Source organism: Pristiophorus japonicus, chromosome 9, assembly GCF_044704955.1.
Source record: "Pristiophorus japonicus isolate sPriJap1 chromosome 9, sPriJap1.hap1, whole genome shotgun sequence".
NCBI lineage: Eukaryota > Metazoa > Chordata > Chondrichthyes > Pristiophoridae > Pristiophorus > Pristiophorus japonicus.
The window spans coordinates 53903502-53925575 of NC_091985.1; the positions used below are offsets into that span (position 1 = coordinate 53903502).

The following is a 22074-nucleotide window of genomic DNA, read 5'->3' on the forward strand; positions in this document are numbered from 1 at the left end:
CATGGCTGATCTGTAGCTCAATGCCATTTACCCACCTTTGCTCCATATCCCTTAACCAACAAATGTCCATTGATCTCAGGCTTGAAAATTTCAATTAATCCAGCATCGACAGTTTTTTGGGAGTGTGTCCAGACTTCCTTATTTATTAAATAAATACGGAAGTTATTGGAATCTATAATTAAGGATAGAGTGACTGAGCACCTAGAGAAATTTGAGCTGATTAGATAGAGCCAACGTATATTTGTAAAGGGTAGGCCATGTCTAACAAACCTAATTACATTTTTTGAGGAAGTAACTAAAGTAGTAGACAGGGAAATGTCTAAAATGTAGTTTATATGGACTTTCAGAAATCATTTGATAAGGTCCCACATAAGAGACGGTTAGCTAAAAATGAAAGCTTATGGAATTGAAGGCAAATTATTAACCTAGTTAGGAGATTGGTTAGGTGGTAGAAGACAGAGTAGGGATAATGGGTATGTACTCCAATTTGGAGGGAAACGACCCTACAAGGATCGGTGCTCGGGCCTCAACTATTCACTATATTTATTAATGACATAGATAACACAAGAGAGCCATATATCCAAATTTGCCGATGACACAAAGATTGGTGGTATAGTAAAAAGTATAGACAGGAGCATAAAATTACAAAGGGACATTGATAGATGAACAAGTCTTTCTTTCTAAGTGAGTAGGCAAAACTGTGGCAGATGGATTTCAATGCAGGCAAGTATGAGATCATTCAGTTTGGACCAAAAAAAGATTGATCCGAATATTTTTTTTTTTAAATGGTGAAAAGCTTGAGGTCCAACGAAATTTAGGAGTCCATATACACAGATTAAAATGTAGCATCTGTGTACCACAAATCAAAAGGCCTAATGTAATATTGGCCTTTATAATTAGAGGGCGAGAAGAAGAGGAGGAAATTTTGCTACAACTACACAGAGCCCTGGTTAGACCACATCTGATGTACTGTGCACAATTCTGAGCACCACACATTAGAAAGGATACATTGGCCTTGGAATTAGTGCAGCACAGATTCACCAGAATGTTACCAGGGCTCCAAGGGTTAGATTATGTGGAGGGATTACAAAATGTAAACTTATATTCTTTGGAATATAAATGATTAAGGGGTGATTTGAAGATTTTAGAATTTTGAAAGGAATTGATAGGGTAGATAGAAAGAAACATTTCCCACTGGTGTGGGAGTCTAGGGCAAGGGGACATAACCTTAAAATCGGAACCAGGCCATTCAGGAGAGAAGTTGGGAAACACTTCTTCACATAAAGGATGGTAGAAGTATGGAATTCTCTCCCACAAAAAGCAGTAGCTGCTAGCTCAATTAATAATTTTAAAACCGAGATTTTTGCTAGCCAAGGGTATGGAACCAAGACGGGTAGATGCAATTAGAGTACAGATCAGCCATGCTCTCCGTGAATGATGAAACAGGCTCAAGGGGTTGAATGGTATACTCCATCCAGACAAAAAGGTTTCAAAAGTTTATTTTAAAAATCAAATGAGAGAAAATTGTGCCATGCAACCAGTTAGATCCAGTTTATTATGTAATCGGCCCATGCCAATTGTTTAATGCAAGTATTAATTGTAAAAAAAAATTAAAAATGGAACAAAACACTTGAGAACAGGGGACAGAGGACTAGAATTTCCAGTGGTCCACCGTCCGGTTTCTCAACGGTATTGGCCATTTTGGGCGGGAACCAGATCGGCGAAAAATTCCTCAGCTGAGTTCCGTCAGCGGTTTTGAAGTACTGCTGGGGAGCAGACCGCCCACAGATCACCATGGCGCGATTTGTGGTTCAGCAGCGACCCGCAGGTAAGTATTTAAAAATGGCCACGAAAATCAGCGGAGCGGGGCAGTAGTGGAGTAGCCCTGCAAGAAAACGGTAAGTAATTGGTTTTTTACTAATTATTTTAAAATTCTCTTGTAGTGATTTAAGTGAACAGGGTCCTGAGAATGTTTTTATGATTTTTTATTTTATGTTTTTTAAAAAATAGTGTGCGCGTTTTTCTCCTCCTCGGCACAACCCGCAGCCGCAGTGAAAATTTTTAGTAAATTTATTAATTATCGCCCATTTTCTTCAAGAACCGCCCAATCGGCCCAATATTCCATTTTTCAGTTGAGAATCGGGGTGCAACACCCATTTTTTTCACTGGGCGGATTTTTTTTCTTTTTCGGGGGGGAATTTTTCACCAGCGATAATCTTGGGAATCTTAGCAATCTTTTGGGTGGCAATCGGAAGCTGGTGGATTGTTTGGAAATTCTAGCCCAGAGTATTTAAAATGCTTTCTCCATAACCTTGTGCTTGTAGATTTGACATGTGTTATATAACATGTGAATCCATCCGCCACAGACTTGTGGTGAGTTCTGTCTAATCTTTAATTGGTTGCTAGATTGGACGCCTCACAGAAGTGGAGAATCTCACCTTGAAAGAGGTAAAACTGACAGCGTGTCTCACCCTGCAGCAACCAACTATTACACAGATAAGTACTGGCTACAGAGGTGAAAACCGTTTAGTAAGTGAGCTCAATGAGAGTTTTTTTTTAATTAAAAATAAATAGAACTGTAAATTAAAAACAAAGCACTCACCATATGACACAGTGAATCTTAGATAAATAAAACTTAAATCTCAGAACATTTTTTCTTTATTGACAAACATTTTCTTACTTGTTAGATGCTGACAGCACTGTCACAACTGCACACAGTGTGTCATTAAGACAGCTTTAATTCAATTATAGGCGAACTCAGACATGTCACATATGTTAAACGCAATGGTTTTATATGGCTGCAAGGCACTATACTGATTTACAGACATCAGCGTCACCATACCAGTGACAGAAATGGCTTGACATTTTATAGGATAAAAAAGTAACAAAAACAGTTATGTGCATCACATTTAAGTGAACAGAACAGAAAGTACAGCATACTGCTAATGTAGATGTTTCTCTTGTAAGTGTAGGCGAAATAAATGTGACAAAATTCATTCTTAGTTCTCTCAGAATCTTCAAGAGGCATTTGGTGCTATGACAGGCAACAACACTGTTAACCCCACAACTCAGTGCTTTGTGTCTATGATGACACCATGCTGAAGTCCAGACCATGATTGAGTAGCTGCCAAATAAGGTCAAAGTTGAATGCATGTTTGTTGTCAGTGATTGAGTTCATACACCCAATTCTGAAGTCACGAAGAAATTCAACTTTCTTTTGAAGAAAGAAAAACTACAGTCCTGCTGAAATACAACCAGAAAGGCTCTCTAAATATCAAGATAACTTTTAACTGTTTATAGTCGTCATACCACACACCAGTGTGACTCCAAAACCAATTTTAGAGCAGTACAAGTGGATAGTGCCAAATTATCTTCCACCATTCACACTGCTCTCGCAATCTAAGAAGAGAATTATGTGCACATATGTATAAACACATTTGTAGCTTCCACTAACTTCCAAATGGCAATTACATTTTTAGTGCAGCGGCTCTTCTTTGAACATTAAAAGACAATTTTTTGCTGTAACATTATCAGTTCCAAACTCAACTATTCCAATACTATCTTGGCTGACCTCCCGTCCTCCACCCTCCATTAACTCATCTAAAAGTCTGGTGACTGTAAGCTATTCTGCACCATTCTACTTATTCATCGTGGTTCTCCTGGCTAACTACATCATTAGCTTGTGAAATTCCTTTGTGGTCTTGCCCCTCCCTGTCTTGGTGACCTCCTCCATCTCTACAACACTTCCATTCCTCAGGCAAGAGCATCCTTTTCCTTCACCCCACCTTTGCCAGCCATGCCTTCAGCTATCTAGGTTCCACACTCTGGAATTCCCTCTTGAACCTCGCAACCCATTTTTTCTCCTTAAAAACTCTCTTTGGCTTGATATCGATCTTTGTTTGATTAAGTCTCTGAAGCAGCTCGAGATGTTTTTCTATGTTAAAGGCGCTGTATAAATGCATGTTGTTGTTGGTGTTGAGAAATAGTAGGAGACGTCAGTATATTAAGCTTTTTTGAGTCTGAAAGCATACCATAATAAAGTTTGAGCTCAGAACAAATACTGCAGCAGTTTATAGTCATCCAGGTGTATCAATTGAGATTCTAGTATTGTGAAGAAAAAGAAATAAAGACTAAGAATGTCGGTGAAGCTGCTCCTGCGCTGTCACTCGCTAAAATACAAGGCAGAGATACCGTTTATGTGCATAAATGGGTTTCTGCTACACTTCCGGCAAAGTTACGGTAACAGAGCAGGAGCAGCTTCCTGGAAATTCCACGACAAAATTAGAAATTTGAGAACATTTATTTGTTAAGATTTTATGATACTTGCGGCCTCGCCAGTTCCGTACGAAGTGCGTGTACGGACCCAATGAGGCCTGACAAAAAACAGTTTTCGGGTTGCAATGCGCATGCGCTGAAAACCAGCTTTTCCAACGAGTCAAGATTTCTCTGTACAGATCCTCTGCATCCCCGGAAGAAGGACATCCGCGCAGGAGAGATTGGGTTATTTGCCTAACTCATGACCAGCGAATGTCCTTCAAACTTTTACGCCTGGTAAAAGCAGTTGCATAGCTTACTTTTACCAGCATAACACTTTTAAAACATATAAGAATTAAATTTAAACACTTATTTTTATATTAAAAATCCTGTCCCTTAAAGTAAGTTTATTTTTAACCCTAATAAAACACAAAAATAATTCCCCCCAATTTTTTTTCCCCAAAACATTTAATTACATTTAAATTTCAATGAATTTTAAATATGTGAGGTGTTTTATTTATTTATTACGCTGTGTTTTGGGGGTTATTCTCATTGATAGTAATGGGAACTCCGTATCAATGAGAATACTGAATCGTGATTGGTTGTCCAGTTCCACGTGACTCCAGCATGTACTATTTATGAAAGACATCTTCCCATGCGCTGTGCAGCGAATCTAGGCCTCCGACTGGAATCCTACGTTCCTCCGGGACCACCAGGTACTTTCGTAGATTTATTTTGGGTCGGAGGCGTTCATACGAAGGCAGCCTCCAACCACAATTTCCCCCCCCAATATTTCTACTTTATCGAAATAATGAAACTGCTTTGTAATACTTAAAAAGATATTCCTTACTTGATGATGATGAACGTTTCCAATACTGTTGCTGAAGTTATGGTACAGACGGAATTTCTCAGTATCTTTTTTGTTTCCATCTTCTTTTGCAGTTGCTTTTGTCAAAGTTGACTGAATAAAAACAATATTTGATTCGCACCTATAAACATATATCAGGGTATCAATATCAATTTTTATTTTTACAACCAGGTCAGACTTTATTTCCAATAGTCATACTTCTTTTTTTTAAATTGTATTATTCATGGCCAATAATTCATAGATTGCAAGGAAATAAACAAATGAGGTTTCCAAAATGATAAAAAGGAACAGAGTCTCTGGGTAGATAGATTATTTGAGCTAGACAGCAATTGGAGAACGAGGGTGCATGCATATAAAATATGAAAGCAAATAGTTAGGTTAGATGCAGAAATGGATTCTTTTCAGAGAACCATTGGCCTATGAAACAGATTATCAGAACATGCTGCAAGTATGGGTTCACTACAGTCCTTTGAAGGGAAGCTGGACAACTTCCCAAGAACAGTGAACATCTTAAGTTATAGAAGGTACACAAGAACAAAGAAACATTTACAGGACATCCCGAAGCTCTTCCTGGTCAATGAGGTAGTTTTGAAACGTAGTCACTGTTAAATAGGCAAACACAGCAGCCGAATTACACAGCAATGAGATAAATGACCTCTTGCATCTTTTTTGGTCGCATTAGTTGAGAGATAAATGTTGGTCAGGACACTTCTTCAAATAGTGGTGAGGGATCTTTTAACTCCACTTAAACAAGGAAACAGGGCCTTGGTTTAACATCTCATCCAAAAGACAGCATCTCCAACAATGCAGCACACCTTCATCACTGGACTGAAGTGTCAGCCTAAATTGTCTATTCACGTCCTGTAGTGGGGTTTGAACCTATGACCTTCTTACTCAGAGGTGAAAGTGCTACCACTGAGCCAAGTTGACACTTATGAAGGTAGGTGAAGGGTAACTGAGATTATTGACACAAGTTCCTTCAATCTTTTGAAGCTTGATTGAATGCCTTTGAGGGTTGGAGGGAAATTTCCCAGAATTTTCCCTAAAGAATTTGCATTTATATAGCACCTTTCACAACCTCAGGACGTCCCAAAGCACTTTACAGGCATTGCTGTAATGTAGATTAGACCAAAGTCTTTTTTTTTGCTTTTTTTTTGAAAGTCACTCCCAAGAGATTGAGTGACTTGGGGAGAATGGATGGGAGAAGGCTCCCTTTGGATGTGTCAATTAATTTTATTTTTTAATGAATTTACATAACTTCAGTGCAGTTAAATGACATGGTGATTTTTAAATGTTGCCAATTCAAAGGTAACAGGGGCATCGTATTGTACCTCAAGGACCTTTGGTTACCCGGGTATTTGGCACATGTAGAAATATAGCACCTTGTTTAAGAGACTTTAAACAAACTACTGAGAAATTCACACAAGTCGGTTCACACATTTATTTCTTGTACGAGACCTGGTCAGGAAAAATCTGCTCGTACAAAAAAGTTACAATACAGAAACAGGTCATAACTGCATGATTGGAAGAACCTGCTCCTAACTAAGTTTGGGACCCAACTAAAAGACATGCAGCAGATTGCAAATCAGTGAAAAATATATCACATAAATTAAAATAGTCAGAGGTGGGGGTGGGGTGGGAGGGAGGGAGGGTTATTCCTTGAGCACTTTTGTCCAGTGCATCAAGAACAGCAGAGCACCAGGTGAGAGAAAGTAAAACTGTTGAAGAGGCAAGCCAAAGGAACATTGATGGACACAGTCAAGTGCAGGATTGGTGAAGCCCTAAAAAGTGATGAGGTTGCCACCTTGCTATAACAGCCTCAGGAGGTGTATGGTGCAAGGAGACCACAAGCAGAAAAAGAACTTCGGCGATTGGGGGGGCAGGGGGGGGCAGGGTCAGAAATTCAGAGAATTTAAAGCAACATGCCCATTTTAAGAAGTGTCGATTAGGTGTAGCTTCCTCCCGCTATCCGATGGGAAGACAGTGTGTGTCAGCTCAAGTATATGTTAATAGTGTTCTTAGATCATCTCCCTTAACTCCTTTTATTAGAGTAGACTTTGTCCCTTGAAAAGAGCCAGTACACCCTTGGGTTTTCTTTTGGAAAATATGCTAAGTATTGTATCGGTTCATGTAATTTCTGTTGCTAATGGTGCAGTAAAGAGTTTTTGGGGGGAATAGAATACAAGTTACTCATGAAAAAATAAACCGATTTTAAAAAAATTGAATTAAAATTGTAGGGCAAATGCTCACTTTTTAAGAGCAGTGTTGGCAGAAATCTGGGAGCAGATTGCCTGCTTGCCCTCGTACTCAGGAAATGGTGCCGTCGAAGACAAAAATATCCTCTCCTCCCAGTTTTACGTTTTACACCAAACAAATGGCACAGCTTCCTAATTAAACATATTGAGCATTTATAAGAATGTAAAAATATGCAATGGTAGTCCAGCCCAATTAACCTGCAGTCATGACAAAAATAATATGCATGGGAGGGGGGGCTTTAAAATGGGTCCTCAAAATTGAACGTTCAGGTTTGAAGTTTAGTTCTGGCCTGTTTCAATTTCTCTTGACACTTGCACTGACTGGAGCCCTCAAGTCCAGCGTGCTTTTGGCTTTGCTTCAGTGGCAATCAGGTGTTCCTCTGTTCCCGAATTATTTCCCAGTTTCAACATATATTGAATTCAGTAACAGTTAATTCCTTACATTCAAGCTAGACTCGAAAATAAAACACTGCATAAATTGTATGATTTTCTCAGTTTACAACCATGGCCTCAAGTTTACAATATTTTACAAAACTGACGTATAAATATCAATAACCCAAAATATTTAGCTCTGAATTATACATTCTTTTCAGTATATGATTTTATCTAGTTAAATGTCCAACTTTAAATGCAGCATCAAGTGTAGCTTGTTCATTGTGTAAAGATTTCATAAAGGAGGAAATGTAATCAAATATTAGGCACTAAATCAGCCACCTTAATTACGATGTCCAATTTTGGTCACTAATGCACATAAATCAAGCCTTGGTGCAGTTCCCCATCATCAAAAAATGGATAGCATAATCCAAGACAGTAGGGCATGGGCATTGGTTCAAATTGGTGATGGGCAAATTTAAGATTGATGTCTGGAAAGTTTTCCACACACACTGTAATCAACATTTGGAATAGGCTTCGAGGAAGAGTAGTGGAAATGAAAACAATTAGAGTCATTCAGGAGCCCATTAAATGGCAAGATGGAGGGATTATAGGCTTTTCCTTTTTTGGATGGAAGAACTTAAACAGGCCAAATGGCCTTTCTTAATCTCAGTTCACTGCATCAAATGGATCTAATGAGCCAACGTTGTGGTAAATATTAAACCATAGTTCTTTTAGATTAAGAACTGGAGTCAATGCAAGTAACAAAATAAACTGAAATATGCCAGAAAGGTGCTTCAAGCCTAAATTTTGGAGCAGAGGGTTTGAGTACCAACAAATTTTTAAAAAGTGAGAAATAGGACAAACAACATGCATGCCCCCCCCACCCCCCCCCCCACCCCAAGTTAACCAGCTAAAACTGTATTGCACACCAGAGATTATCATTGCTAAGCTTCCCACTGCTAATATCTCATGTGGCTCGGTATGAAATAATGTTTGAAAACACTCCCGTGAAGCGCCTTGGGATGTTTTACAATGTTAGACGTACTATACAAATGCAAGGTTTTGTTGTTGATGATGTACCCATTAGGGAATTGACTTGCTGAGTGTGAAAAATCCAAGTCCAAGGGACAAATAGACCCTTCTAGGCTCAATCAGTGAGCCAGACAAGCTGGTCAATCATGAACACTGCCTTGGCATTCTGCAGATCTGCATGGTACAGATATCAGATTATCCAGGTTTCAAACTTCTCGTACCAATTGTGTAAACTTGGAGTTACTTTGACTCCAGAGACCTGATTATCAAAGTCATACAGACTACTAGTCTGGAGGAGGATGGCTACTCTATATGCCAGGGCCAAAACTTTAAAGCATCAGATAGATAATAATACTTGCTCTTATACAATGCCACATCGTGACAAAATATCTTGTTATTCAAATAAATTACTTTTGAAGTGTACAGTTATGTAGACAAACACATACAGGAGATGTTACTGGACTGTCACTACCAGTATAAGATTGCAACCAAAGCAGGACCAAAAGGCATAAACATTCTTAAGCCAGACTTCTGTGTTTATGACAATGAACAGAATAGCTGATGCAGCTGTATCTTAGCATTATTTAAATGTCAGCAAATTACACTAGTACACGTTGCCGTATTCCACTCATGAATGACTTGTTTTTCGTTAATAACTAGGTCTTCCTCACCTAGTGTGCATACCCTCCACTTACTATAAAGAGCAGTTTTAAATTAATACTTACAATTTCCGGATACGGTCCAATGTTTCTCTGTCTTTAGACATCATATCTGCTAAAATGTGCTGTATTCCTGTCTCTATTTCTGCCACACTTGAAAGACCTAGGAATTTTCAAGCACAAATTTTAAATCATTTGTTGCAGTTCACCCTTTTTTCTCCTCGTTCCCACTCCTCCTCTCCTGATTCATTGACTCCTCTTGCTCTCCAGGACCTCAGCCAAGTGACAATTCTTTGCGTGGGAGTGTAGATAGTGAGTATCGGGTGGCTATTTAATCATGGGAAGCATACCAGATGTACCCAATGCTATCCACTATCTGCACCCAACATCCACACACAGCAGGGATGACTGGAAAGTGATCAAACGTGAGAACCTTGGGTGCATTTTCGTTACGGTAGGGATGCCGAAGCCAAGTTTAGCACCTCAGCTATCACCTGGATCACATCAGATAACAGCATAGATCGAGAAATAAACCTGGGAACTTTGGTCTGTGCCCTTACCAACTGAATCAGTTTCAAACGTAAAATTTAATTAGGCACAGACAGGATGGCCTCCTCTTTTGTCATAAATTTGTAATTAACTTTTAAATCCAAAATAGCAAACCACATCACATAAAGGATATAATTCAAAATGAAGTAAACTATCTCGGGTTACTGATCAAGAAAACACAACGACCCATAATTTGCTGCCAAAATAACAGCGAGGCTAATGGTTCTCACCATTATTTATGCGCAAATGCTACAGTAACTTCAGCCGCGAAGCAGATGCAAGGATAATCACGGAAATCCAAGTTACTGTCCCAGATGTGTCATTCCACCATTAGCTTTGCGAAAACAGCATGTCGCTGTCTGCCTCATCATTGCAATGCACTAAATGGCATGAAGTTGCTTTACTTTCACGGTACATATGAACTAAACTCCCCACAGAAAGTTAAGTCCAAGACACCACGGGTGGCTCAGCAGCACAGGGGTGAGGGTCAAAGAATAAAAGAGCTGTATGTAATGATTGGGGATTCTATAGTTAGGGGAACAGAGAGGTGTTTCTGCGGCCACAGACGTGACTCCAGAATGGTATGGTACCTCCCTGGTGCCAGGGTCAAGGATGTCACAGAGCGGATGCAAGGCATTCTGGGGGAGAGGGTAAACAGCTAGAGGTCGTGGTCCATATCGGGACCAACGACATAGGTAGAAAGAGGGATGAGGCCCTACAGGAAGAATTTAGAGAGCTAGGAAGAAAATTAAAGATTAGGATCTCAAAGGTAGTCATCTCCGGGTTACTACCGGTGCCACGTGCTAATGAGTACAAGAATAGAAGGATAGAGAGGATGAACGCATAGCTGGAGAGTTGGTGTAGGAGGGAGTGCTTTAAATTCCTGAGACATTGGGACCGCTTCTAGGGGAGATGGGACCTGTACAAACCGGACGGGTTGTACCTCAACAGCGCCGGGACCAATATCCTCATGGTGAATTTTGCTAGTGCTGTTGGGGAGAGTTTAAACTAGCTTGGCAGGGAGATGGGAACCCGAGAACAAATTCAATAGGGAAGGAAGTAAAGCAGAAATTGGATAGCAAGAATTTAGAAAACGAATCTGTAAGACAGAGGAAACAAGGGTTAGCAAGTAATAATCAAGGAGGTCTTCCTGTGCTAAATGGTATATATTTTAATGCAAAGAGTACTGCGAATAAGGCGGATGAGCTAAGAGCACAGGTAGACACTTGAGAGTATAACATTATAGCCATTACACAGACATGGCTGAAAGAGGGCAGGTTTGGCAGATCAATATTCCTGCTTACAGGATTTTTAGACAAGACAGAGAGGGGGGTAAAAAAAAAAAAAAGGTGGGGGGGGGGGGAGGGTATAGATTAAGGAAACTATTACAGCTGTGAGGAGGGATGATATGTTAGAGGGATCATCAAATGAGACCATATGGGTCGAATTGCAAAATAAAAAAGGGGTGATCACACTGCTTGTCGTGTATTATAAACTCCCAAACAGTGGGAGGGAGATAGAGGAGCAAATATGTAGGCAAATTGCTGTGAAGTCCAAAAACCATAGGGCAGTAATAGGGGATTTTAACTTTCGTAATATTGATTGGGACAAATATAGTGTGAAGGGTATAGAGGGTGCGGAATTCTTAAAATGCATTCAAGAGAAATTTTTTAATCAGTATATAACAAGCCCAACACGAGAGGGGGCGGTTTTGGATTTAGTTTTGGAGGTTGAAGATGGGTAGGTGGAAGGGGTATTAATGGGAGAGCACTTGAGTGCCAGTGAACATAATTCAGTCAGATTCAAGTTAGTTATGGATAAGGACAAGGATAGACCAGGAATAAAAGTCCCAAATTGAGGAAAAGCTAACTTTGCTAAGTTGAGGAGTGATTTGGCCACAGTGGACTGGAAACAGCTACTCGTGGGTAAATCAGTGTCAAAACAGTAGGAGGCATTCGAGGAGATCAGGAAGGCTCAGGCCAAACATGTGCCCTTAAAGAAAAAGGGTGGGAATAACAATTCTAGAGCCCCCTGGATGTCTAGGGACTTACAGGGCAGGATAAAGAAAAAAAGAGAAGTTTATGTCATATACCGACAGTTAAATATTGTAGAATCTTTGGAGGAATATAGAAAGATAAGAGGTAAAATTAAAATGGTTATTAAGAATGCTAAGAGAGAGCATGAAAAATTCTTGGTTAGTAAAATTAAAGAAAACCCAAAGATGTTCTATAAATATATTAAGAGCAAAAGGATGACTAAAGAAAGGGTAGGGCCTATTAGAGACCATGAGGGTAATCTTTGTATGAAGGCGGAAGATGTTGGTAAGGTTCTGAAAGATTACTTTACATCTGTTTTCACAAAGGAAAGGGGCAATGCAGATACTGCTATCAAGGAGAAGTGTGAAATTCTGGATGAAATAAACAGAGAGAGAGGAGGTATTAAGGGGTTTAGCAGCTAGGCCCGGATGAAATGCATCCCAGTCTGCTGAGCGAATTAAGTGAAGAGGGAGAGGGCACTTCACTAACACTGGGAAAGAAGAGCGTCGGCGGAGGCGGGGGTTCGGGCGGCAGTTCGAGGGGGCCAATAAAGGCCCAGCGAAACCAGGAGTTCGGGGAGTCAGCAGGCGGAGAGGCCAGCCGGTGCAGTTGCAGCGGGGAGAGAAGGCAAAAAAGTAGAAAGAAATCGAAAGGTGACGTCACAGCCAAGGGATTGGTAAGTAGTTTTTCTTTTTCTTTTCTTTATCAATAAGTAACCTTTAGCATTGCTGTTGCCAATTTAAGTTTATCTCAGGGTTAAGTCATGGCAGGACAGCTCGGACGCGTGTTATGCGCCTCCTGTACTATGTGGGAAGTCAGGGACGCTTCCAGTGTCCCTGACGACTACGTGTGCGGGAAGTGCATCCGCCTGCAGCTCCTGACGGACCGCACTGTGGCACTGGAGCTGCGGGTGGATTCACTCTGGAGCATCCACGATGCTGAGAATGACGTGAATGAGTTGGTCTTCCGCAGGTAAAGGGGAGACAGCCAGATAGGGGATGGGTGACCAACAGGAAGAGCAGTGCAAGGAAGTTAGTGCAGGGGTCCCCTGCGGTCATCCCCCTGCAAAACAGATACACCACTTTGGGTACTGTTGAGGGGGGTGACTCATCAGGGGAGGGCAGCAGCAGGAAAAGAGTGGGAGAGCGATAGTGATAGGGGATTCAATTGTAAGGGGAATAGATGGACGTTTCTGCGGCCACAACCGAGACTCCAGGATGGTATGTTGCCTCCCTGGTGCAAGGGTCAAGGATGTCTCGGAGCGGGTGCAGGGCATTCTGAAAAGGGAGGGTGACCAGCCAGTTGTAGTGGTGCATATAGGTACCAACGATAGGCGGGAGTCGAGAGAGGCAGCGGCCTATAAAAGGCTCAGCAGTCCGGGGAGCGTCGAGAGAGGCGGGAGTCGAGAGAGACAGCGGCCTATAAAAGGCTCAGCAGTCCGGGGAGTCGAGAGAGGCGGGAGTCCAGAGAGGCAGCGGCTTATAAAAGGCTCAGCAGTCCGGGGAGTCGAGAGAGGCGGGAGTCGAGAGAGGCAGCGGCCTATAAAAGGCTCAGCAGTCCAGGGAGTCGAGAGAGGCGGGAGTCCAGAGAGGCAGCGGCCTATAAAAGGCTCAGCAGTCCGGGGAGCGTCGAGAGAGGCGGGAGTCGAGAGAGACAGCGGCCTATAAAAGGCTCAGCAGTCCGGGGAGCGTCGAGAGAGACAGCGGCCTATAAAAGGCTCAGCAGTCCGGGGAGCGTCGAGAGAGGCGGGAGTCGAGAGAGACAGCGGCCTATAAAAGGCTCAGCAGTCCGGGGAGTCGAGAGAGGCGGGAGTCCAGAGAGGCAGCGGCCTATAAAAGGCTCAGCAGTCCGGGGAGCGTCGAAAGGCGGGAGTCGAGTGAGGCGTACTTGTGCAGCTCCAGCTGAGAAGTCAAAAAAGTAGAAAGAAATCAAAAGGTGACGTCACAGCCAACGTGGTAAGTGATTGGCTGCTGATTGGTGAGTAGTTTTTCTTTTTCTTTATTAGTCAGTAACTTTTAACATTGTTGTCGGCAATTTAAGTGTATCTAAGGGTTAAGTCATGGCAGGACAGCTCGGTCACGTGATATGCTCCTCCTGTACCATGTGGGAACACGGGGACAACACCAGTGTCCCTGACGACTACATGTGCGGGAAGTGTGTCCACCTCCGGCTACTGACGGTCCGCGTTGCGGAGTTGGAGCTGAAGGTGGATTCACTCTGGAGCATCCACGATGCTGAGAATGACGTGAGTATCACGTGTAGCGAGTTGGTCTTACCGCAGGAGAAGGGTCCACAGCCAGCGAGGGAATGGAAGACCAGCAGGAAGAGTAGTGCAAGGAAGGTAGTGCAGGGGTCCCCTGTGGTCATCCCACTGCAAAACAGATACACTGCTTTGAGTGCTGTTGAGGGGGATGACTCATCAGGAGCGGGCAGCAGCAGCCAAGTTCATGGCACCGTGGCTGGCTCTGTTGCACAGGAGGGCAGGAAAAAGAGTGGGCGAGCGATAGTGATAGGGGATTCAATTGTAAGGGGAATAGATAGGCGTTTCTGCGGCCGCAACCGAGACTCCAGGATGGTATGTTGCCTCCCTGGTGCAAGGGTCAAGGATGTCTCGGAGCGGGTGCAGGACATTCTAAAAAGGGAGGGAGAACAGCCAGTTGTCGTGGTGCACGTTGGTACCAATGACATAGGTAAAAAAAGGGATGAGTTCCTACGAAATGAATTTAAGGAGCTAGGAGCTAAATTAAAAAGTAGGACCTCAAAAGTAGTAATCTCGGGATTGCTACCAGTGCCACGTGCTAGTCAGAGTAGGAATCGCAGGATAGCTCAGATGAATACGTGGCTTGAGCAATGGTGCAGCAGGGAGGGATTCAAATTCCTGGGGCATTGGAACCGGTTCTGGGGGAGGTGGGACCAGTACAAACCGGACGGTCTGCACCTGGGCAGAATCGGAACCAATGTCCTCGGGGGAGTGTTTGCTAGTGCTGTTGGGGAGGAGTTAAACTAATATGGCAGGGGGATGGGAACCAATGCAGGGAGATAGAGGGAAACAAAAAGGAGGCAAAAACAAAAGACAGAAAGGAGATGAGGAAAAGTGGAGGGCAGAGAAACCCAAGGCAAAGAACAAAAAGGGCCATTGTACAGCAAAATTCTAAAAGGACAGAGGGTGTTAAAAAAACAAGCCTAAAGGCTTTGTGTCTTAATGCAAGGAGTATCCGCAATAAGGTGGATGAATAAACTGTGCAAATAGATGTTAACAAATATGATGTGATTGGGATTACGGAGACGTGGCTCCAGGATGATCAGGGCTGGGAACTCAACATCCAGGGGTATTCAACATTCAGGAAGGATAGAATAAAAGGAAAAGGAGGTGGGGTAGCATTGCTGGTTAAAGAGGAGATTAAGGCAATAGTTAGGAAGGACATTAGCTTGGATGATGTGGAATCTATATGGGTAGAGCTGCAGAACACCAAAGGGCAAAAATCGTTAGTGGGAGTTGTGTACAGACCTCCAAACAGTAGTAGTGATGTTGGGGAGGGCATCAAACAGGAAATTAGGGGTGCGTGCAATAAAGGTGCAGCAGTTATAATGGGTGACTTTAATATGCACATAGATTGGGCTAACCAAACTGGAAGCAATACAGTGGAGGAGGATTTCCTGGAGTGCATAAGGGATGGTTTTTTAGACCAATATGTCGAGGAACCAACTAGGGGGGAGGCCATCTTAGACTGGGTGTTATGTAATGAGAGAGGATTAATTAGCAATCTCGTTGTGCGAGGCCCCTTGGGGAAGAGTGACCATAATATGGTGGAATTCTGCATTGGGATGGAGAATGAAACAGTTAATTCAGAGACCATGGTCCAGAACTTAAAGAAGGCTAACTTTGAAGGTATGAGGCGTGAATTGGCTGGGATGGATTGGCGAATGATACTTAAGGGGTTGACTGTGGATGGGCAATGGCAGACATTTAGAGACCGCATGGATGAACTACAACAATTGTACATTCCTGTCTGGCATAAAAATAAAAAAGGGAAGGTGGCTCAACTGTGGCTATCAAGGGAAATCAGGGATAGTATTAAAGCCAAGGAAGTGGCATACAAATTGGCCAGAAATAGCAGCGAACCTGGGGACTGGGAGAAATTTAGAACTCAGCAGAGGAGGACAAAGGGTTTGATTAGGGCAGGGAAAATGGAGTATGAGAAGAAGCTTGCAGGGAACATTAAGGCGGATTGCAAAAGTTTCTATAGATATGTAAAGAGAAAAAGGTTAGTAAAGACAAACGTAGGTCCTCTGCAGTCAGAATCAGGGGAAGTCATAACGGGGAACAAAGAAATGGCAGACCAATTGAACAAGTACTTTGGTTCAGTATTCACTAAGGAGGACACAAACAACCTTCCGGATATAAAAGGGGTCAGAGGGTCTCGTAAGGAGGAGGAACTGAGGGAAATCCTTATTAGCCGGGAAATTGTGTTGGGGAAATTGATGGGATTGAAGGCCGGTAAATCCACAGGGCCTGATGGACTGCATCCCAGAGTACTTAAGGAGGTGGCCTTGGAAATAGTGGATGCGTTGACAGTCATTTTCCAACATTCCATTGACTCTGGATCAGTTCCTATGGAGTGGAGGGTAGCCAATGTAACCCCACTTTTTAAAAAAGGAGGGAGAGAGAAAACAGGGAATTATAGACCGGTCAGCCTGACATCGGTAGTGGGTAAAATGATGGAATCAATTATTAAGGATGTCATAGCAGTGCATTTGGAAAGAGGTGACATGATAGGTCCAAGTCAGCATGGATTTGTGAAAGGGAAATCGTGCTTGACAAATCTTCTGGAATTTTTTGAGGATGTTTCCAGTAGAGTGGATAAGGGAGAACCAGTTGATGTGGTATATTTGGACTTTCAGAAGGCGTTCGACAAGGTCCCACACAAGAGATTGATGTGCAAAGTTAGAGCACATGGGATTGGGGGTAGTGTACTGACATGGATTGAGAACTGGTTGTCAGACAGGAAGCAAAGAGTAGGAGTAAATGGGTACTTTTCAGAATGGCAGGCAGTGACTAGTGGGGTACCGCAAGGTTCTGTGCTGGGGCCCCAGCTGTTTACACTGTACATTAATGATTTAGATGAGGGGATTAAATGTAGTATCTCCAAATTTGCGGATGACACTAAGTTGGGTGGCAGTGTGAGCTGCGAGGAGGATGCTGTGAGGCTGCAGAGCGACTTGGATAGGTTAGGTGAGTGGGCAAATGCATGGCAGATGAAGTATAATGTGGATAAATGTGAGGTTATCCACTTTGGTGGTAAAAACAGAGACACAGACTATTATCTGAATGGTGACAGATTAGGAAAAGGGGAGGTGCAAAGAGACCTGGGTGTCATGGTACATCAGTCATTGAAGGTTGGCATGCAGGTGCAGCAGGCGGTTAAGAAAGCAAATGGCATGTTGGTCTTCATAGCAAGGGGATTTGAGTACAGGGGCAGGGAGGTGTTGCTACAGTTGTACAGGGCATTGGTGAGGCCACACCTGGAGTATTGTGTACAGTTTTGGTCTCCTAACCTGAGGAAGGACATTCTTGCTATTGAGGGAGTGCAGCGAAGGTTCACCAGACTGATTCCCGGGATGGCGGGACTGACCTATCAAGAAAGACTGGATCAACTGGGCTTGTATTCACTGGAGTTCAGAAGAATGAGAGGGGACCTAATAGAAACATATAAAATTCTGACGGGGTTAGACAGGTTAGATGCAGGAAGAATGTTCCCAATGTTGGGGAAGTCCAGAACCAGGGGTCACAGTCTAAGGATAAGGGGTAAGCCATTTAGGACCGAGATGCGGAGGAACTTCTTCACCCAGAGAGTGGTGAACCTGTGGAATTCTCTACCACAGAAAGTTGTTGAGGCCAATTCACTAAATATATTCAAAAAGGAGTTAGATGAGGTCCTTACTACTAGGGGGATCAAGGGGTATGGCGAGAAAGCAGGAATGGGGTACTGAAGTTGAATGTTCAGCCATGAACTCATTGAATGGCGGTGCAGGCTAGAAGGGCCGAATGGCCTACTCCTGCACCTATTTTCTATGTTCTATGTTTCTATGTAAAAGACGGGATGAGGTCCTACAAGACGAATTTAGTGAGCTTGGAGCCAAATTAAAAAGTAGGACCTCAAATGTAGTAATCTCAGGATTGCTACCAGTACCACGTGCTAGTCAGAGTAGGAATCGCAGGATAGCTCAGATGAATACGTGGCTTTAGGAATGGTGCACAAGGGAGGGATTCAAATTCCTGGGACATTGGAACCGGTTCTGGGGAGGTGGGACCAGTACAAACCGGACGGTCTGCACCTGGGCAGGACCGGAACCAATGTCCTCGGGGGAGTGTTTGCGAGTGCTGTTGGGGAGGAGTTAAACTAATATGGCAGGGGGATGGGAACCTATGCAGGGAAACAGAGGAAAGTAGAATGGGGGCAGAAGCAAAAGATAGAAAGAAGAAAAGTAAAAGTAGAGGGCAGAGAAACCCAAGGCAAAAAGCAAAAAGGGCCACATTACACCAAAGTTCTAAAGGGGCAAAGTGTGTTAGAAAGATAAGGTTGAAGGCTCTGTGCCTCAATGCGAGGAGTATTCGGAATAAGGTGGACGAATTAACTGCTCAGATAACAGTTGTAATTGGCATCACGGAGACATGGCTCCAAGGTGACCAAGGCTGGGAACTCAACATCCAGGGGTATTCAACATTTAGGAAGGATAGACAGAAAGGAAAAGGAGGCGGGGTGGCATTGTTGGTTAAAGAGGAAATTAATGCAATAGTAAGACAGGATATTAGCTTGGATGATGTGGAATCGGTATGGGTGGAGCTACGAAATATCAAGGGACAGAACATGCTAGTGGGAGTTGTGTACAGACCACCAAACAGTAGTAGTGAGGTTGGGGACAGCATCAAACAAGAAATTAGGGATGCATGCAATAAAGGTACAACAGTTATCATGGGTGACTTTAATCTACATGTTGATTGGGCTAACCAAACTGGCAGCAATGCGGTGGAGGAGGATTTCCTGGAGTGTATTAGGGATGGTTTTCTGGACCAATATGTCGAGGAACCAACTAGGGTGCTGGCCATCCTAGACTGGGTGATGTGTAATGAGAAAGGACTAATTGGCAATCTTATTGTGCGAGGCCCCTTGGGGAAGAGTGACCATAACATGGTAGAATTCTTTATTAAGATGGAGAGTGACACAGTTAATTCAGAGACTCGGGTCCTGAACTTAAGGAAGGATAACTTCAATAGTTTGAGGCGTGAATTGGCTAGAATAAACTGGCAAATGATACTTAAAGAGTTGACGGTGGATAGGCAATGGCAAACATTTAAAGATCACATGGATGAACTTCAGCAATTGTATGTCCCTGTCTGGAGTAAAAATAAAATGGGGAAGGTGGGTCAACTGTGGTTAACAAGGGAAATCCAAGGAAGAGGCATATAAATTGGCTAAAAAAAGCAGGAAACTCTGAGGACTGGGAGGAAGTTAGAATTCAGCAGAGAAGGACAAAGGGTTTAATTAGGAGGGGGAAAATAGAGTACGAGAAGCTGCTTGTCGGGAACATAAAAACTGACTGCAAAAGCTTCCATAGATATGAGAAGAGAAAAAGATTAGTGAAGACAAATATAGGTCCCTTGCAGTCGGATTCAAGTGAATTTATAATGGGGAACAAAGAAATGGCAGACCAGTTGACCAAATACTTTGGTTCTGTCTTCACGAAGGAAGACACAAATAACCTTCCAGAAGTACGAGGGGACCGAGGGTCTAGTGAGGAGGAGGAACTGAAGGATATCCTTATTAGGCGGGAAATTGTGTTAGGGAAATTAATGGGATTGAAGGCCGATAAATTCCCGGGGCCTGATAGTCTGCATCCCAGAGTACTTAAGGAAGTGGCCCGAGAAATTGTGGATGCATTGGTGATCATTTTCCAACAGTCTATCGACTCTGGATCAGTTCCTATGGACTAGAGGGTAGCTAATGTAACACCACTTTTTAAAAAGGGAGGGAGAGAGAAAGCGGGTAATTATAGACCGGTTAGCTTGACATCAGTAGTGGGGAAAATTTTGCAATCAATTATTAAGGATGAAATAGCAGCACATTTGGAAAGCAGTGACAGGATCGGTCCAAGTCAGCATGGATTTATGAAGGGGAAATGATGCTTGACAAATCTTCTGGAATTTTTTGAGGATGTAACTAGTGGAGTGGACAAGGGAGAACCAGTGGATGTGGTGTATTTGGACTTTCAAAAGGCTTTTGACAAGGTCCCACACAAGAGATTGTTGTGCAAAATCAAAGCACATGGTATTGAGTGTAATATACTGGCGTGGATAGAGAACTGGTTGGCAGACAGGAAGCAGAGAGTCGGGATAAACGGGTCCTTTTCAGAATGGCAGGCAGTGACTAGTGGAGTGCCGCAGGGCTCAGTGCTGGGACCCCAGCTCTTTACAATATACATCAATGATTTGGATGAAGGAATTGAGTGTAATATCTCCAAGTTTGCAGATGACACTAAACTGGGTGGCGGTGTGAGCTGTGAGAGGGATGCTGGGAGGCTGCAGGGTGACTTGGACAGGTTAGGTGAGTGGGCAAATGCATGGCAGATGCAGTGTAATGTGGATAAATGTGAGGTTATCCACTTTGGGGGCAAAAACGCAAAGACAGAATATTATCTGAATGGTGACAGATTAGGAAAAGGGGAGGTGCAACGAGACCTGGGTGTTTTGGTACATCAATCATTGAAAGTTGGCATACAGCTATAGCAGGCAGTGAAGGCAGCAAATGGTATGTTGACCTTCATAGCTCGGGGATGAGAGTATAGGAGCAGAGAGGTCTTACTGCAATTGTACAGGGCCTTGGTAAGGCCTCACCTGGAACATTGTGTGTTCAGTTTTGGTCTCCTAATCTGAGGAAGGACATTCTTGCTATTGAGGGAGTGCAGCGAAGGTTCACCAGACTGATTCCAGGGATGGCTGGACTGACATATGAGGAGAGGCTGGATCAACTGGGCCTTTATACATTGGGAGTTTAGAAGAATAAGAGGGGATCTCATAGAAACATACAACACTCTGACGGGATGGGACAGGCTAGATGTGGGTAGATTGTTCCCGAAATTTAGGGGAAGTCCAGAACCAGGGGACACAGTCTTAGGATAAGGGGTAAGCTATTTAGGACTGAGCTGCGGAGAAACTTCTTCACTCAGAGAGTTGTTAACCTGTGGAATTCCCTGCCGCAGAGTGTTGTTGATGCCGGTTCATTGGATATATTCAAGAGGGAGTTAGATATGGCCCTTACAGCTAAGGGGAACAAGGGGTATGGAGAGAAAGCAGGAAAGGGGTACTGAGGCCATGATTTTATTGAATGGTGGTGCAGGCTCGAAGGGCCGAATGGCCTACTCCTGCACCTATTTTCTATGTTTTCTATGAAATAGCAGAGGCCTTGACCATCATTTTCCAGTCCTCTTTGGACTTGGGCATCAACAACTCTCTGCGGCCGGAAGATGGAGGACTCCTAATGTGGTACCCTTGTTTAAGAAGGGATAGGCCGAGTAATTACAGACCTGTCAGCCAAACCTCAGTGGTGGGAAAATATTGGAAAAAATCCTGAAAGACAGGATAAATCTACATTTGGAAAGGCAATTATAGGGACAGTCAGCATGGATTTGCTAAGGGAAGATCGTGTTTAACTAAACTGATTGAATTTTTTGAGGGGGTAACTAGGAGGGTCGATGTAGCGTATATGGACTTTGGCAAAGCTTTTGATAATGTCCCACATGGCAGACTGGTCACAAAGGTTAAAGCCCATAGGATCCAGGGCAAAGTGGCTAGTTGGATCCAAAATTGGCTTAGAGGAAGGAAGCAAAGGATGGATGTTTGTGTGACTGGAAGGATGTTTCCAGTGGGTCCCTTGCTTTTTGTGGTATACATCAATGATCTAGATTTGAATATAGGGAGTATGATTAAAATTGGCTGTGTGGTTGATAATGAAGAGGAAAGTCATGGGCTGCAGGAGGATATCAATCTA

General features: G+C 43.1%; 1 protein-coding gene across 1 annotated transcript in view; it reads right to left on the reverse strand.

Annotated features, from left to right (window-relative positions):
• Positions 1-22074, reverse strand: part of srbd1 (S1 RNA binding domain 1) — a 384714-nt gene that overhangs the window by 314214 nt on the left and 48426 nt on the right. Inside the window, exons 9-10 of the mRNA XM_070889352.1 lie at positions 9510-9606; positions 5105-5243 (exon numbers count right to left, since the gene is read on the reverse strand). Coding sequence (XP_070745453.1) covers positions 5105-5243; positions 9510-9606 — 236 coding nt within the window. The remainder of the gene's footprint in view (positions 1-5104; positions 5244-9509; positions 9607-22074) is intronic.